This window comes from Coregonus lavaretus (assembly GCF_964263955.1).
Source record: "Coregonus lavaretus genome assembly, contig: HAP1_SCAFFOLD_863, whole genome shotgun sequence".
In the NCBI taxonomy this organism is placed as follows: Eukaryota; Metazoa; Chordata; class Actinopteri; order Salmoniformes; family Salmonidae; genus Coregonus; species Coregonus lavaretus.
This window is the reverse complement of record NW_028160124.1, coordinates 80,001-99,158: the sequence shown is the minus strand read 5'-3', so window position 1 is coordinate 99,158 and position 19,158 is coordinate 80,001. Positions and strand designations below refer to the sequence as shown.

General features: G+C 44.5%; 2 protein-coding genes across 2 annotated transcripts in view; one reads left to right on the top strand and one right to left on the bottom strand.

The window, feature by feature from the left end:
- Positions 1-319: 319 nt before the first annotated feature.
- Positions 320-14,830, bottom strand: LOC311122117 (protein transport protein Sec23A-like). The gene is made up of 17 exons (XM_084196523.1): positions 14,656-14,830; positions 11,412-11,637; positions 10,894-10,951; positions 10,540-10,626; positions 9,850-10,086; positions 8,913-9,140; positions 7,409-7,567; positions 6,480-6,595; positions 5,662-5,866; positions 5,379-5,468; positions 5,052-5,158; positions 4,573-4,726; positions 3,925-4,002; positions 3,092-3,253; positions 2,341-2,427; positions 1,700-1,921; positions 320-1,397 (listed from the first exon to the last, which is right to left on the bottom strand). Exons 2-17 carry the CDS (start codon positions 11,630-11,632, stop codon positions 1,308-1,310), a joined length of 2,301 nt encoding a protein of 766 aa, XP_084052649.1. The 5' UTR covers positions 11,633-11,637; positions 14,656-14,830; the 3' UTR covers positions 320-1,307.
- A 762-nt stretch (positions 14,831-15,592) lies between these two features.
- Positions 15,593-19,158, top strand: part of LOC311122118 (uncharacterized protein) — a gene marked incomplete at both ends in the record, with an annotated part of 29,618 nt that continues 26,052 nt past the window's right edge. Inside the window, 2 exons of the mRNA XM_084196524.1 lie at positions 15,593-15,829; positions 17,002-18,172. Of these exons, the coding sequence (XP_084052650.1) occupies positions 15,593-15,829; positions 17,002-18,172 (1,408 nt within the window). The remainder of the gene's footprint in view (positions 15,830-17,001; positions 18,173-19,158) is intronic.

Below are 19,158 nucleotides of genomic sequence, written 5' to 3'. Positions count from 1 at the left end.
ATTTAGCAGACGCTTTTATCCAGAGCGACTTACAGTTAGTGAGTGCATACATTATAATTTTTTTAATACTGCCCCCCCGTGGGAATCATACCCACAACCCTGGCGTTGCAAACGCCATGCTCTACCAACTGAACTACACCCTAGGCTCGCTTGCCAGGGACAAAAAATGTGAATATGGTATCCGTCTACACAGACCAGAGAAATGGAAGGATTAATGATTCTCTGGTATTGCTGATCTATTTGACACATTTCTATGACACAGAAACACATACAAAAACAATAATGAGGGAAACACATAAAATACATATCAGCTGGTGAATAAGGTTGTCTTGACATACTTTATATGCATAGCATTAAGAAACAATCAGTCAGACTAAATCAATCAATTACGTTCCCTTTTTTACAGTAAGTACAAGTGTTAACATCAGGAACAGACTAGAGTAGACGAGTGAAAGAACAGTGATGATGGGTTTCGGGTTAAGTAGGACAAAATGCCAGATGGTGCGAAAACAGATATGTGGAAAAAGTGGTCAGTGGATTAGACTATGTAAAAGACGTGTTAGAAAGAAATTGTCGTTTTGTTTTATACAATAAAGTTTTTCATTGAACTTCCAGTCTTTCTGTATTCACAAGGATTAACAGTAGCACTACAAGGATAGATCGACAAATTCATCAGAACATTATTTAATTTAATCATTATTTCGGGGAATTTTCTTGGAAAATACAAAACTATAGGACGTTATCAAGCGCATTAAAATATTTAAAGCATCTCGAGCAGTAATCATTGACCAAACTGCTACAGTAGCTACATGCCTTAGCACAGACAAACAAGCACAACAAATTATAAACATTAGCCAAATTATTATTATTCCAGGTGAGAGGGAATGTAAGAACTGTGATAAATATCCCCAGAAGGCTCAACTGAGGATGCCTGGTCCCAGATCTGTTTGTGCTGTATAAGCCAACTCCTACGGTCATTGTCAAGGCATGAAAAACTGATCTGGGATCAGGCTACAACTGAGGTGCAGTATGGCTTTTCCAGTATGGGGGAGAAGTTCATGTCAATCACAATATTAGGGATGCAAAATTCCAGAAAGGATTTTAAACCATCATACGCCATATGTGGGGAATGGAAATGTTACTAGGTCCCTATATTAATACAGGAATGTCTCTCTTTCTCATCCGTCTCTCCTTTCGCGATCTTCACTTTGGTAGCCTCGTAAACCAGACGTATCGTGAAGTGAAACAGAACAGTGGGCATATCCGTCTGGTTACGAGGCTATCACTTTGGTCCCTGGCTGGGGAATTTAAGCGGCGCTCGACACGGCCAGCTTCTTCAAGTGGTCCATGAAGACCTGTAGACTGACGTCGTCTGTGAGGATGGGGGCTCCGGTCTCCTAGAGAATGAGAAGAGATAGAAACGCGATGAGTAGGGTGAAACACTAGAGTAAAGCTTTCTGCCGTTGGATCAGATCCAAAATGGCCAGTAGAACAGAGACAGATGTTACATGAAGCTCTACCACTTCTAAGACTAGAATTCCTTAAAAATAAATACAATTGATTCCCCATGATGAAACTCCAGCCTTGACATCACCTATTTCCAAATCAAGTCCAGTTTGTCACAGCTGTTATTGTGCATAAAAACTGGTTCTCAGTTTACAGTTTGAAGATTTAATGAATGAATGAAATGTTCTATTACCTGTCCCCAGGCGTAGAGGTTGTTGTGTGTCTGGGAGGGGTTGACCTTGGACAGGAGGAAGCGGGCCTGGGACCCTCCGTGCTCTGTGTCGATGTACCGGGGCATGGGGAAGCGGGTCTGCAGGATCTCCTGGGCGTCATCCAGGGGTGCTACCAGTAGATGTTTGAAGTTCTCGTACTCCGGCTGCTCCTGGTAACCTGCCTTTCGCCACTGGGCGATGGTCTGGTGGAGAGATGGAGATACAACGGGGTTAAGGTCATGGTAGGATGTTGTGTGCTGGTGTTAGTTGTGCCAGCTCTGTTTGTCGGCTAATCTATTTTTTGTTGTTTGTGAGAAAAATATATAATATATGTTGAGAATAGAAAATGATAAGACATTGTGAATGAATTAACATAACACATCTAGAAATATGTATCCCATTTCTTCAAACCCATCACGTCATGCAGGTACATACACACGTGTTGTTTCTAGTTGTAATATTGTTAGTGATTTACATTGTTGTTTATGCTCTATATGATGTTTAGTTTGTGATGTTGGAAACCATGAATAATTGTTATTATTACAGCACAGTAGTGGTGTTCCAGCTACTAATAACTAGCATTAGACCACTAGCGCTGTTGTTGTCCTGTGTGACCGCTCACCTCTCCATGGTAGATGACCAGCTGGAAGAAGGTGTCCATGAGGAGGATCCGGTCTGGGAGAATACTGCCACTGTCCAGGAGAACAGGCTGTAGAACAGACAGACGGGACACAACAGGATAAGTCTCACATCCAATTTTTACAGAGAAAGGTAGTGTGTAACACATTGAGCATGTGAATAATTGACCAAACTATTGATTAGAATTCAATTCAATATCTAAATAATTGATTGGTCGCGTACACATATTTTGCAGATATCACAGGTGCAGCGAAATGCTTATGTTTTCAGCTCCAACAGTGCAGTAATACTGAACAATTCACACAAATCCCAAAAATGAAAAGAAAGAAATTAAGAAATATCAGTAAGAAATAACACCCCAAGAAATACTGCAGAGTTGGCTAGGAGCTAGAAACAGGGCGACCATGTCTTTCGGCGCCAGCTAGTACATAGAAATATAGTATATAGAAACAGTGTGTGTCATGATACTACTTCTATAATATTCTACTGTATCTTAGTCCATGCCGGTCTGACATCGCTCGTCCATATATGTATATATTCTTAATCCATTCCTTACTTAGATTTGTGTGTATTGGGTATATGTTGTGAAATTGTTAGATATTACTGCACTGTCGGAGCTAGAAACACAAGCATTTCGCTACACCCACAATAACATCTGCTAAACACGTGTATGTGACCAATACATTTTGATTTGATTTAGTGTGTCTGTCCATATTATTTGGGAGGAGTCTGACCTCTGGTGGTCCATGGAAAGAGTAGGAATAAAGGATTGGTTGGATCATAATGAGAGACTGGGTCAGGTCCTGGCGGACAAAATGGTGTCTGTAGTAGGAGCATTCATCTGGACTGTTGTTGAACACCTGCAGGAACGGCGACCGCCGCAGGTGGAACATAAACTAGAGGGAGGAGGGAGGAGTTATTATAATGATTACAATCAAATATGCTTTTTTTGAGATCCCCAAAAATATTTGTAGATATTTGGGATATTGCTTCTAGCATCATCAAATGTTCATGTACATATCCCATTGACATCAACTAGGCTAAGTGAAAGTTATGAGTATCTGTGTAATGGGAATATTTAGTGGGAAACGAACCCACAACCCTGGCGTTGCAAACGCCATTCTCTACCAACTGAGCTACACGGTAACACTGCCTTTTGTTTCAACGTCATACAAGCCTCTGGCCTCTGGCTGGTGTTGAAAGTTGTCTGCTGATTAGCATATAAGGGCCTTCTCAGAGAAGGTCCAATTAGACATTTTTCTCTGCTTCTGTGCTGGGTGGTGTTAGGGGATACAGCCCTTGACTAGTTTTTCATGTACATATATACCATTTGACATAAATATCTTGTTTTTTTGCTAAAGTTATAGGTAAGCATGTATATAATCAATTAAGGATTCAGATCTCGACAAGCTAGTTAAATCTATTCCAGTGCTACTCTATTAAAAGGATTTGTATTGAAGGGATTTTATTGAATAGCTCGTGTAATTCCAGAGTGTACCACCTGGTGTCAGTCTTTTATTGAATAGCTCATGTAGTTCCAGAATGTACCACTAAGTGTCAGTCTTACCTGTGGGTAGAGTGAGAGGGACTCCGAGAGCTTGAAGGAGGTGGGGTCATCTTTGTTGAACTGACCGAATTTCTGACACTGTAACCAAGGAGACAAGACAAATGTTATCGTCTTGAACTAAGGCATTAATACATACCTTAAGACTTAAGTTAAGTAGTGTTATATTATAATAGTTTAGTTATATAACAACTTCCGAAACGTCATAGAGGGATATAACATTTTACATTTACATTTTAGTCATTTAGCAGACGCTCTTATCCAGAGCGACTTACAGGAGCAATTAGGGTTAAGTGCCTTGCTTAAGGGCACATCGACAGATTTTTCACCTAGTCAGCTCGGGGATTAGAACCAGCGACCTTTCGGTTACTGGCACAACGCTCTTACCCACTAAGCTGTCAATAAATTAGTATTGACGTCATACTGCTACACATTCCAGACGACTCCATTCTACATTCTTCTCCCATGAATAAGAGCAAAGAGACACAAGAATACAAAGGATTTTTCTATCCACAATCACCACCAACTCCTACGTACATTCAGCTATGTGAAGAACAACAAGCTACTCTCTTGAAATAGCCAAGGTGGGACCGATGCCCAATGACATAACAGACAGCCTGTCACACATTGGTCAGCCTAGCTGTCACTCACCAGGCGAATGAGCTGTCTGTCCAGCCAGCGCAGGACGTCCGGCCCCTCTTCCGACTCGGCCCTGAACACGCCCAGCCTGGCCATGATGACTGCAGACGCCTCCTGGTCGAAGGACGACTCGATGTGCTGGATTTGGGACTGGGCGTCGGCCCAACTGGGTGGAGGGAGAAAGAGGGAGAGAGCAGGTTAGGGGAAGGGCAAGACTGACGCACCTGTGTGTCAGCACAAATGTAGGCTACACATACACTTCCAGTCATTTAACAGGATAGGGCGAATGTCGACATCCTCCTTTGTACAGCCAATATTGACTTTGTGGTAACTCACTGCTTAAGGACAATGTGAGAAATGCAACGTGTACAAAACGCAGACTCTTGCATATACGTAAGGGCTGTCAGTTCAGTCACACTTTCGTCAAGAAAGATGTAGCAGTTTTGCAAACCCACTTCCTGTTTACTGTTTCAAAGCGAGAGAAGACTTACTTCCTGGCGACGGTGGTGACCCTGATCCTCTTCTGGGTGTTGGAGTGTTGGTACTGGGTGACAAACTGGATCGCTCCTCTACCACCCTGAGGGATTGGGGCGTTGTGCTACACAGAGAACATAACTACAATAGTTAGGATAGGAGTACATTTAATATGGCTAAACATCCTGTTTGAATACTAAAAACCATGTCCTAAGTAATCACTGAGTTGAGAATAATGAATTGTCACATTACATTGATATGGTCGACCCAAATCAATGACTACTTTGAGTAAGAATAAAACAAGGAACAAATTAGATGTATTTGATCAAAGGGAGTGTGTTTACCTGATTGACGACCTCGAAGTACATGGCCAACGTAGTGGAGGGACTGAGACTGCAGATTTTCCACTGGGTTGTTCCTCCAACCCCCACCTCCTGTAACAGAGACAAAGGGCCATTGAAGTCAATTGAAAACTCAATTCACTTCCAGAGGGGAAAAAAGCTATTCGAATAACGGGTTTCAAAATTCCGCAAACGTTCCTGAAATTCTGGAAAACCTGGGAATTTAGGGACAGTTTCTGGAATTTTGTAACCCTATTTGGATTCTGTGTGGGCCTGAAAGACTCACGTTCTCTGATATACAAGGTCCCTTAGCGTTGAGGGAGACACAGGGCCCGATGGCCCCTGATACCTTCAGCTCCCTGGACGTCTTGACTTCCAGCGTGCCGCCGAAGGCCATGCGGAACTCTCCGTTGTAGTCCTTACTGAAGACCCTCTGGAAGGTCTGCTTGAACAAAGAGGTGTTGAAGGAGTCGCCCATTGCTATGTGACCTCTGAGAGGAGGGAAACCAGGAAAAAAAACATGAATATTTAGCTGCATAATTCCAAAAGTAAAGCGGAATAAATAAAAAAGCAAAGCAGACTTTTTTTTTTACAGTAGATACGGTAAATCTAATATAAATACAAACAAAACTTCAATTTGAGCTAGTGAGGATGAAGTCTCTGGAAAAATCATTCTATGGAATGTAGAGGAATTGTACAAAGATAAATAACTTCTTATTCAGATATAATAAAATATTCAGTAGACAGCTGTCAATCACCAGGGACATGAGGTAATCAGCACAACAATGAATATCAGGTGAAGACAGGATATAGGTCAGTTGTAGGTAGATGGGGATGTATAGTAGACTAAGGAAAGGACCGTAGTAGATATGTCATTATGACACGCTAAGGGACTATGGCTGCGTTTTAGACAGGCAGCCCAATTCTGATATTTGTTTCACTAACTGGTCTTTTGACCAATCAGATCTGAAAAAGATCTGATGTGAAAAGATTTGACGTGATTGGTCAAAAGACCAATTCATTAGAATTGGGCTGCCTGTGTAAATGCAGCATATATATATATAATATATAATATATGAATGACATGTGTAGACTGGTACTAACCCAGTGAGGTTGGATAAACATTTCATCTCCAGCAGCCCGGTCTGATCCAGGGCACAGGCGTAGATGTCAATACTGTGGCCGTTCACTGCCGCACGGTTCGCCAAAGCTTCGTAGTACTGAATAACACAACCAAGGGAACAGTTTGCAACATATACAAACAGTGCTGTGTAACACCTTGAGAACCCTTTGGAGCATTGGTGTCCATGAACATACCTCAACAGAAGAGGTATGAAGAGAGAAGAGAGCGCAAACTTGAGCGAAATATCTGACACATCGTGAGAGCTTGACATGAGTGAAAGAAAATAATTAAGCTAAACTATATTAAGATAAAATCGCTTAAAGTTGTTTTATCCATCTTAGCTCTAAAAACTAGCGTACTCTTAAGGATGGAATCCGCAGTAGTGGGAAACAGCGCCACTAGCCGGCCCAGCACCGTTATTGTTTTTGTTGCCGAGCTAAGGAGCTTCGCGCAGCATGGTAAAGAAAATTGCACCAGTGGAGGCTGCTGAGGGGAGGACGGCTCATAATAATGGCTGGAACGGAGCAAATGGAAACCATATGTTTGATGTATTTCATACCATTCCACTTATTCTGCTCCAGTCATTACCACAAGCCGGTCCTCCCCAATGAAGGTGCCACCAGCCTCCTGTGAATAGCACCACATACTGTGCTCTTCAATGGTGCGTGCAATGATGTCCAAGGAGAAAAAGCCGTGTTGGCTGTTTCCAGTAACTTCATTGTTGTTGTAATATCCTAAACAAACGTGGCAGTTTCACCATTAAGGATTCCAGCTTTAAAACTATCCCACTCAGGACAAACAGCTATAAAAACGACTACTTTTACAACATATAACCAACCCACATACAAGTTGGCTTTTTCACAGTGTCTATTGTATTCTATGCTATTCATTCTATTATTCTTGTACTGACCTTGGTGGCTTTCTTCAGATGGCGTGCGTTGTCCTTGGTGATGTCATGCCAGGAGCGGATGGGGATCTTGAGTTCGTCTCCCACCACCATACCGGGGCCCTGGGTGGGGGGTCCGCCCGTGAACATCATCACACGGGCCCCTGTGTTGGGGAACGTACCCTGGGGGTGGACAGATGGTGGCTATGGTCAGTATGATATTCAATGTCTTTTAAGTAAGACTTTATTTATATAATTGTATTAATTAAACCATAAATATGGTATTTCTGATTGAGATATGACTGCCAACACAGAAACTGCCATTAGGCTATTGTAGTCTGATTTAACTGTAGTGTGCTATAACTGACTGTAGCAGGAATTTCCAGCTGAACAAAAAGGATCGCAATCGTTGATAACAGCAATCTAAATCACTTCGGTTTTACAAGTTGCAACAGGGAGACACCTCCAGCACAGAAGCAGAGGAAATGTCTAACTGGCCTTCTCTAAGCAGCCCCCTTCCATTCTAATCTCACAGCACCACTGTTCTGTTAACACCCACCGAGAGGCTTGTAGGAAGTCACAACATCAGCTGCTACAGAATCACAGAACTTAACAATCAGTGTCCTGTGTCCTTGTACCTCCAGTCTGGCATCACCATCAACAGATATGAGAACAATCCAGAACATTCACTATCAAGTCTAGTGACCATCAATGACTGTCCCAAATAGAACACTGGAAATCATTTGTATTACATAATGGAAAACACATGCTAAGTATTGTGTTAATTACTCTTAACTGAATATGAGCTTTATTCATCTTAAATATCCCCATTACAGTGACATAGCATGCTACTGTGTTTTAGCCTAAGTGATTTGATTGTGAAATTGTATGCAAATGCTCCCTCAGTCACGGTAAGGATTCACCAAACTACCGGTATTCCTTCAAGAAACTCAATCCAATTATGTTACCATACAGACCAGGGCCCAGTTTCCCAAAAGCATCGTAAGGCTAAGTTCATCATTAGAACCATCAAATCGATTAACTTAGCCTTAAGATGCTTTTAGGAAACCGGGCCCAAGTCTTTTCTCTAATCATTATATTATCAGTAGATATCAGCACCGGAGGACAGGACAGTAGGGAACATAGCTGTTCTAACACGTATGTACAGTACGTTACAGTAGAATACTAGAGAGAGGAAGAGAGGATAGCGGAGAGGGAGAGAGCAATAAGGTAAAAAGAAGAAGCTGACCTTTGACCTAAGGAAGCAGGAGTGGTACTATTGGCAGACATAAGTGAAGAGATAATGTCAGTGTGTGTGAGAGAGAGAGAAAGTGTATGAAAGGTTAGTTGAAACCTGTGACATGTCAGAGAGGGTAAGGTTCAGTTCAGTCTTGAAGGTCAGTTGTGTACGTGTATGCTGAGTACATAGAAACAGGTTATTTGTATACCGCACAAAATGTGTACATAGGACTGTGTGTGTGTGTGTTTTTCTGTAAGAGTGAGTGTGTGTGTGTGTAAGTGTTATTACCTCCAGCAGGCCCACAGCGATGGACAGTGCTATCCCAGTAGACCGCAGTGGTCTCTTCCCCTGTGGTACAGGCCAGGGGTCTCTCTGCAGCTCTCCCAACAGGTCTGTCAGGTTCATGTCTACCTTATGGACCGGCTGCAGGAACCTACAGGTGGCGGCTGGATCCTGAGGGGCCACGGGACGACCCTGAGGCCCTGATGCTGCTGGATTGGTCAGGCCTAGCATCTCCTGAAAGAGAGAAATATAGCTATGAGCTCTCAAGGACTTTCCACAATGTTATTGTGGAATATTGCATAGCAGCCTAAGAGAGTTATCTTGTTCTGGCCACTGTCTCTTGACTGTATTCTATATAGGCCTAACACTCTTTGACTGTACACAATATTCTATACAAGACTCTATTTCTGAGTACCTGACAATGATTTGGAATATTACATGACAGCCTAAGGGAGTTTTCACTGTCCACTGTCCACTGTATAGGCCTTTTTTGTTGTTGTATGAAACACTACCCCTGTAGTGGCATAGACCCATTCTATGTCATTCAGAACCATCCCAAACAGAGTCAATAATATATTCTTATTCTATCTGGTGACACCTGGCTGTCTTTGACATGTATCCTGTCCCATTCTACGGTTTCATTGTCATTTCATTTCCCATTGATACAAGGACACCTAGACATGATCGTATGACAAACAACCACAACAAAGACCCTATTGCGTTTCTACGGACAAAGCAGACTATGACCTAGATCAGGGGTCTCAAACATACGGCCCTCGGGCCAAATGCGGTCCATGAAAGATTTAATGCGGCCCACGGTTGTCGTCATAAATGTAGCCTGCAGTCATCTTAGTACAACTAATCCAGACCTTTTCCCAAAACTAATTAATACATTTTCAAGACTACGTGCCTTCCCATATGTAGCAGTTACTGACTAACTAACCTGGATCTGTTTGGAGGAAAGCTCCTTGGTTCCTCTGAACACATAGCTCTTTGCAATGCCCTCGCAGCTCAGCTCATGGACCTGCACCATGCGTCCGAAGGTGATGAGGCCCACCAGGGCGTTGGGGGGCAGCAGGGACAGGGACATCTGCAGGGACTCCTTCAGGGCCTGCAGGTCCTCCTCCTCCAAACACGTGTCCACCACGTACAGGAATATGAGCGGGGTCGGGGGGCCGCGCTACATTGGTGGCAAAGACAGGATTGGAGAGGTTATTTTACAGAGAAAAAAACAAGTGCTTGGTTTTTAGTTTATATGGTTTTTCTATGTTGCAGTGTTTTGAGTTCTTCCATGTTTGGAAGGTGTCACATGACACACTTTGGTCAAGTGACTGTTGTAACCCGATGTCACTTTGTAAATTGACAACCATTACAATACAACAGCAAAGACGAAGAATGTCTAAAGCAATCATGAACTTAAAAGTGATGGTAATGTCACGTGGTGATACAAGATACATTCTTTGTGGCTGTGGTAACTCAACTTGAGGATTAAAGAAACATTCATATTTGATGAAGCAATTTTGCGGGTCGAGACGTACAACTACAAAGTCAGGCGTGTGTACAGTACATAGTGTCTGTGTACATTACCAAGTTCAGAGGACAGTGATTTCTATGTAGTACTGTATGTGTTTACCTGCACTATGTACTCAATAGTTGAGAACTGTGGCATGAGCTCAGCCGGCTGGTTAACGTCTGATATGCCGGCGTATGATGGGGGGAACTGTGAAAGAGGGAACAGGAAGACAAAACCGGTTAGCTAACAGCTTCACCTGATAAAGGAATGTGGATGGGCCACTTTAAAGATATTCCTGTTCTAGATGGCACATTGAAGATATTACTATTACCATCAGCTGTGTTCCTTTGTGGAATATTACTATTATAACACAGGATTGTAGGCAGGCTACCTACAGATATGGCTATGGTATTCTATGGTGGAATATAACCTATTATCCCTACAGCTCAGTTTATTCCATTGTGGCGTACTCACTGGGTTTCTTTGGAAGCAGAAGTTGCAAGCCCATATTTTGGCTCTGAAGTCAACTTGGCTACAAAGGGGGAAAAGAAAGAGCTACTTAGATACAGGACATAACGTACGGTCAAACAAACCTGCCACCTAGCCTAGCCTAGCCTAGGGATTTTAGCGCTTCTAGAGCGTATGTACATTGGATTGTTTAGGTGTGGTTAGGGTTGATCCACCACACCTGTCCCTGAGTGATATAGCTACACCAAATCATTCCTAATGATATTAAAAACGTTGTTGACTATGGACGCCCATTCTCTTGATGACACATTCCTTTCCTCTCCTCCTCTTCCCGTTACCCTAAATGTAAATACTCAGAAGAATAAATGATGAAGCTGAAAACTAAGAGATGCCATATAAGTCGTTGGACATAGGTTAGCTTTTAGTTAAGTGCTTGTAAAACGTAAACAAAGCAAACACTCAACAAGCAACCATTAAAACACTCATTAAACAACAACATTCACCTCCACTACTCAAATACTCACCATAGCGGGTTTAGTACAGCCTTGCAGTTGGCCCTGCTACAGAGGACCGGTTCGTACTGCACCGGGGGCAGGTCTGGCCTCTCCTTGAGTGGGGTGAAGAGGCAGGAGACAGGCACTACCAGCCGGGTAGCCTCCAGCCTGCTCGAGGGCCACAGGTTCCAGCTAAAACGCACCCCGTCCCGATCCTCATTCTGTTGGATAAACTCCTGGTATGTCGCCATGGCAACTTCAATGGGAAAGAAAGTGAAGAGAGATTCTTAATGAACTCGTCTGGTTAAATAAAAATAAATAAATAAATAAATATGGAGATAAGTTAGTTCGATGGCTAAACTAGCTCTTGCTAAGGACAGGTAGTCTGTCTTAGCTTCTCCGAGAGCTGTTTGAGTCTGGAGTTCGGTGTGAGCTACTCTCGCTCTTCACTGCTTTGTTATCAGTTCCTACGTAGGTAAGGTAAGGCCTGTGTGGAATATCAATGACGATGATGTTAGTCATCAAAACCTGTTTGGCATGTTTTAATACTTAAGCTGAATAGGAATCCCTGAGCTATTTTTGAATCCTACCAATTTCAACTATGTACTATTTCAGGGACGAGTGACACTTGGGCTTATATGCTTCAGTAGGTATGAACAGCAGTAACCAGATGTCTTAGAGTTCTATAGCCTTGGAAGTCCAAACATATGTTAGTCAAGACATAACTTAAGTATAGGGCCCTGTGTTTTGAACGATCATGTGACAGAGCAAGATTCTATCTGACCTTGTCCAAAAATGTGAAATTACACCAAAAATAAAATCAATTGTCTGAGGATGGTGTTGGAACATCTGACATAAAAATAAAAAGGGGAGAGTTTGAGTTTGATGGAAAAGCATTAAAAGCTGCAAAGCTTTTTCGGTGACCCTACCAAATTCACATAAAAAATGTTAGTTATAGATCTGTCATTCCCATTGAAAGCAAGTCTAAGAAGCAGTAGATCTGTTCTATGTGTGCTACTTCTATGCTTCATGTTCTTAAGTTTCGTTTTTTTGCATCTTTTACTTTCGGTTTTGTACACAAGCTTCAAACAGCTGAATATACAATATTTTTTCTTACGGAAAATATACACTACATGACCAACAGTATGTGGACACCTGCTCGTCGAACATCTCATTCCAAAATCATTGGCATTAATATGGAGTTGGTCCCCCCTTTGCTGCTATAACAGCCTTACCTCTTCTGGGAAGGCTTGCCACTAGATGTTGGAACATTTCAGCGGGGACTTTACATTTTAGTCATTTAGCTGACGCTCTTATCCAGAGTGACTTACAGTAGTGAGTGCATACATTTTCACTCGTACTGGTCCCCACATGGGAATCGAACCCACAACCCTGACGTTGCAAGTGCCATGCTCTACCAACTGAGCCACACAGGACTTCCATTCAGCCACAAGAGCATTAGTGAGGTCGGGTAATTAGGCATGGCTTGCAGTCTGTGTTACAATTCATCCCAAAGGTGTTAGATGGGGTTAAGGTCAGGGCTCTGTGCAGGCCAGTCAAGTTCTTCCACACCGATCTCAACCAACCATTTCTGTATGGACTTCGCTTTGTGCACGGGGGCATTGTCATGCTGAAACAGGAAAGGGCCTTCCCCAAACCGTTGCCACAAAGTTGGAAGCACAGAATCGTCTAGAATGTCATTGTATGCTGTAGTGTTAAGATTTCACTTCACTGGAAGTAAGGGGCCTAGCCCAAACTATGAAAAACATCCCCAGACCATTATTCCTCCTCCATCAAACTTTACAGTTGGCACTAGCAGGTAGCGTTCTCCTGGCATCCACCAAACCCAGATTCGTCCGTCGGACTGCCAGATGGTGAAGCGTGATTCATCACTCCAGAGAACGTGTTTCCACTGCTCCAGAGTCCAGTGCTTGGCATTGCGCATGGTGATCTTAGGCTTGTGTGCGGCTGCTCGGCCAGGAAAACCCATTTCATGAAGCTCCAGACTAACAGTTCCTGTGCTGACGTTGCGTCCAGAGGCAGTTTGGAACTCGGTAGTGAGTGTTGCAATCGAGGACAGACAATTTTTACGCGCTTCAGCACTCGGCGGTCCCGTTCTGTGAGCTGGTGTGGCCTACCACTTCAGGCTGAGTCGTTGTTGCTCCTAGACGTTTCCACTTCACAATAACAGCACCTACAGTTGACCGGAACAGCTCTAGCAGGGCAGAAATTTGACGACCTGACTTGTTGGAAAAGTGGCATCCTATGACAATGCCACGTTGAAAGTCACGGAGCTCTTCAGTAAGGCCATTCTACTGCCAATGTTTGTCTATGGAGATTACATGGCTGTGTGCTCGATTTTATACACCTGTCAGCAACGGGTGTGGCTGAAATAGCCGAATCCACTCATTTGAAGGGGTGTCCACATACTTTTAAATAAAGGTTCAAATCCAGGCATGTCACATGATTGCACAAAACACAGGGCACTAGTTATGGAATGTGATGTTTCCTTGTAATGTAATTCCATGTAATGTTATGGAACAGACCACCACCCCTTATTGGTCTTCTGACAAACTTTTCAAGGTAAAAATGTCTGTTCCAAATCTTAGTTCACTTCAGATATCTAATCCAGATATGAACAAAAATGAACACACACACACACACACACACACACACACACACCTCTCCACTCTCTCATTCAGGGGAACCTTCTGCATCAAACAAATCTACCAGGTGATTGACAGCTGACCTACAGGACCCTTAACTCAAAGTAGTATTGATCCATTGATTACACAACAGAGTGCTTACATGGACAGACTAAAACGGTCTCTTCTAGTTATGCTATTTACAGGCACATCTTAGCTATTACTGGCCATTACTAGGAATTAAATGATGATCAATTTGCCAACATTTAGCTACAAGCATGTTGTAGTAGTTAAATGGTTAGAGACAGATATCACAAATTAAATTTTAGGATCCTGGTAGAGATGCCTTCCTGAAAGGAAGCGAATGCTAGTAGCAGCAACAAGCTAACAAGCTAATTAGCGACAGGCTCTAGCTGACGTTAGCTAGAAAAATTGAAATCTTAGGTAGTTAACGTTAGTTAGTTAGAATTTTATCAAATTCCGGGAGTGTTTCTAAAGTCAATCTGCCATCGACATCATGTTAACTTGATATAAAACAAGATCATGAAAGCTAAATGAACGATACAGATGTGGCCTAGCTAGACACTTTTCATCAATTTAATGCAGGAAGATCGGACGGAGAACCATACCTTTTATACAGATCCGGTTGGAAATCCAGACGAAGGTAAAAAAATATTAGATTTTAATAAATCAAATCCCATCAGCATTTAGGTGGTAAATACCGATGGGCAAACAGAATGAGAGAGAGAAGAATCTGAGGGGGCAACTCCCGGCCGGTGTTCCTCTCCTTCAGTAGAATGACGTGTTACTACATATTCTGCGGTTTCCTATTGGCCCTCGTGTCCATGACGTAGGACGCAAGCACGCACAGGAGGATCATGGGAAATGAAGTCCTGAATGTATTATAGGCCTATAATAAAGATGACGAAATGCTGTAGCCCATGGCTTTTGATCTGTAGATGGCGCTGGGTACCAAAGCATCCCCATCACTCCCGCATCATTTGATGGAGTCACTTGGATGGCGAGAGAGAGAGAGAGAGAGAGAGAGAGAGAGAGGAGGTTCGTCTAGTCGCTGCAGTCACGCTCTCTCCCTCTTTTCCAGTGCAGTTCACTTGCCTGGCGATCCTGCAGCGTTTCCTCCTCCCCTATGTATTAAACTGTGCAGCTACAAGAGGCGGGGAGATGCGCATCAGCAACCCGCTACCCGACGAAGCTCTCTCCACTTCAGGACGGAAGAGACTAAATGTGGATGCTTTCAGGTGCAAACTTGCATGAACTAAAAAATAGTCCATGCCGGGGTTTGGGGATGTTAGATACCTGCACGTAGCCTTTTCTAAGGCTATATTTCACTGTTGGACTAAGGAGTCGGCGGCGTCCTCAGCTGTTGCATTTGGGGGCTGAAGTGTTCGGAGCAACAGAGAGAGGTCAGGCAACTATGCGATTTGATTTCGAACGGTAATTCCGGATCAGTTTGCCACGGATGCGAGCGGAGGTTGACTGTCAGTTCCCTCTGAGTTGTATTTCAAGCCTGTTGTCGCCGGTATTCCCGACAACGGAACCGTCGCGATGGAGAAAGCTAGTCAGCCACAGCTTTCACTGTCCATAACAAAGAGTGAAAGTCCAGCGGAAGACATCTCAAATATACCAGAGGAGGACCTTCTCAAGTGGACCAAAGAGGATTTGGTGCGGCGGCTCCGGCGGTCTGAAGCCGATAAAATGAGCGTGATACTGGACCACAGCAATCTGATCCGCGAGGTCAATCGCAGCCTCCAGCTGCACTTGAACGAGATCAGAGGGCTGAAGGTGAGGAATGGGCGCGCGCGGCATTTCTAAAAATATGATATCATAGTTAACAGTGGGGAGGCCGCGCTGGCGCACCTGAGCGCGCACAGCATGAGAGGGGGTTCGGGGTAGAGCTGGAGCTTTCTTTAAAGTGCGCCGCTGTCCACATGATGAAATGGAAGCAGGATGTATATAAGTTAATTTCATTTTACAAGATCTTTCTCCCTCTCCGTGTGCATGTATCTATGAGCGTGCATATGCCTACTTTTGTGTGCATCCATCATCTTCCATCAGAAAGCATAGTGAGAAGGCATCTGGGCTGAATGTCAAGCATCATCATTCTTCTGCTTTCTCTCTCACTCACCTTTTGTCTTTAGTCATCATCCCCATTGCAAAAGCTTTGGTGTGTAGGCCTATGGCACATCCTTGGTGCTTGCTCTTGGAATATCTTCAACTAATTCTACTAGGCTACAAGAGTAAACCTATTTAACCCAGAATACTCATTAAACTCCCCAAATATATGTATTCTCTCTTCCAAATCTTTATTTGGTGCAGTGTAACTAACAAGAATAATCCTGGCATAATCTTATTGTTTCTCCCAGCTACATAGACTTGATTTAACATCCACCTCCAATACTCGGAGCTTCATTTAAATGAGATAGGAGAGACTGAGATGAAGCACAAGGGGATTGAGGAAGGATCCTTGGCTGCTTCAGAGAGCAGACCCAAAAGCCCAGACCGAAGCACCATGGTACCTAATTAAACTACATGTGCTGGAGGGTCTGAGGGGTATGTTATTATGGATAATTAGAGGAGTTGGAGAACCTTGGGCAAATATGCCATCATGTTTCAAATGAGAGAGAGAGAGAGGTATGTTCTGGCCTGGTGCTTTGCTTGCCCTCCCTCCTTGGCGCCCTCTCTCAGCTCACTCACGGCCTATTTGCCCTCTACCACTCCTACATCCAAAAGGTTCACATCCATATTTATGTGATGCAGAGGTTTATGAGCAGCTGAAGGGGTCAGGATTTCATTTTTATTTGACTCTTCTTTGACTGACATGATATTAATACGAGGTTCCCTCGAATAAGAGATTTCTACCTCAGTAGGACCTAGATAAGAGTGAATGAATAAAAACTTCTCACCTCTCTTTCTCCACTCCACTCCTCTCCTCTCATCCCCTCTCCTCTCCTCAGGACATCAACCAGAAACTACAGGAGGACAACCGGGAGCTGAGGGACCTGTGTTGCTTCCTGGATGACGACCGTCAGAAGGGCAAGCGGGTGTCCAGGGAGTGGCAGCGACTGGGGCGCTACAGTGCCTCCATCATGAGGAAGGAGGTGACGTTGTACCTTCAGAAGCTCAAGGAGCTGGAGGTGCGGCAGGACGAGGTGGTCCGGGAAAACCTGGAACTCAAAGAACTCTGTTTGTTACTCGACGAGGAGAAAGCTGGAGGAGGAGGAGGAGGAGGTGGTGGAGGGGTGGGGGTTGGTGGAGGAGGAGGAGGGGGAGGTTGTGGGGTGGGGGTGGTAGGAGGGTGTAGGAATTCTATCGATAGCCAGAGTAGTTTGTTGCTGGTCCCCGGGACAGGGTTGTTGATGAGGGACGTGGGGGATGGGAGTAGTACGTCTAGCGCGGGGAGCGCCGACAGCTCCGATCACCCCCACCACAAGCAGCTTCACCTGGCTACACACGCCGGTGGCCTCGGGGGCGGTGGAACTGGGAGCCCGGAGAATCTCCAAAAACCCCGGGGTGGCAGTGTGAGTGGAGAACGTGAGATCCCCTCCAGCCCTGAACCTCCTCACCCCCAGGGCAGGCACCGTAGCACCAGCTTGGAGTATCCGTACGCCATGCCCCAGCCCTGCCGGCCCCGCTGCGGCTCCATCTCCGTGCCCGACCACACCCACAGCGGCCGCTCCATGCGGGGGCTCAGCCCCGAGAAGTATGGCCGCAACCTGGGGCGCCGGAGCCCCGAGTCCCAGCACCCATCCACCAAGCACCACTACCTCCACGGCTCCGACCTGCTTCTCTCCCAGAAACAGCAGCACCTCCTGGGGTCGGGTCAGGGCGGCAGCGCCGGGGAGCTCTACCAGAGGCACCACAGGGGGAGCATCGGGGGCAGTAGCTGCTGTGGAAGCCCCGAGCCCAGACAGGCACATCTAGGGTTGGGGACGCCCGAGCTCCAGCAGCACCATGAGAAGGGCTGTGTGATGTCGGCCGGGGGCAGTCCAGAGACTCACAGGCACCAGTATAGTGTGAGTCCGGACCACATGAAGTTCGGCAGCCCTGGGAGAGAGGTACTGAAGAGACCGGCCACCGCTGAAGAGCTGTCACCGCATCACCGGAGCATCTACAACGGCATGAACGGTAGGTGTTATAAGACTGTTATAAGACTGTTATAAGGACTGTTATAAGGACTGTTATAAGGCGTGTGTATAAGGTTACAGGCACACCGGTTTGTGTCAAGAACTGCAACGCTGCTGGGTTTTTCACTCTCAACAGTTGTCTGTGTGTATCAAGAATTGTCCACCCCCCATCGGACATCCAGCCAACTTGACATAACTGTGAGAAGCATTGGAGTCAACATGGGCCAGCATCCCTGTGGAATGCTTTCGACACCCCGACGAATTGAGGCTGTTCTGAGGGCAAAAGGGGGGCATGCAACTCAATATTAGGAAGGTGTTCCTAATGTTTGGTATGCTCAGTGTACATTTATACACTGTATGCACACATCACATATAGCTGTGCAGACAGTCAATACCAAAGACATCTCCATTTTTAATTAGCTATGTGGCTCATAAAAGTAATAAAAAACAATATTTTCTCAAAGAAATAGAGAGACAGAGAAAAAGAAAGAGATGGAGAGATGTAGTAAACTGATGTAATTAAATTGGAAAAACTGACATGACTTCAAACCTAGAACTCCCCGTTGCTGTGATTAGAATCCATTAGATTTTTATAACCATATCTGTGGAGATATTGGGTGGGAATTGAAGATTGCTGTGAAAAGAGGCTTGATATGAATGATGTTGAATGAAGCTTGGATGTTTCTAATGGAATCCCAGGCGGCTCCAAATCAACTGCACTTAAAGGCACACTGAGGTGTAGGGTAGTAAGACGTCAAAGTAATAAGTCATTCCCCTAACTTCCCCTTCCACCTCCTTTACCGCCCCCACTTCAATTATTCCACTAGCATACTTCCTCGTTCTGCCAAGTCTGCGGTGGTTTCCACCCATCTCATTGGGAGATCAGCAGGGCTTAGGGTGTCAGGGAGATTGGGAGAATATCAAAGTACCCCCTTGGCTGGTGTTTGAATACCCCACGGTGGCTGATGATGATTTCTCTAGCTGAGG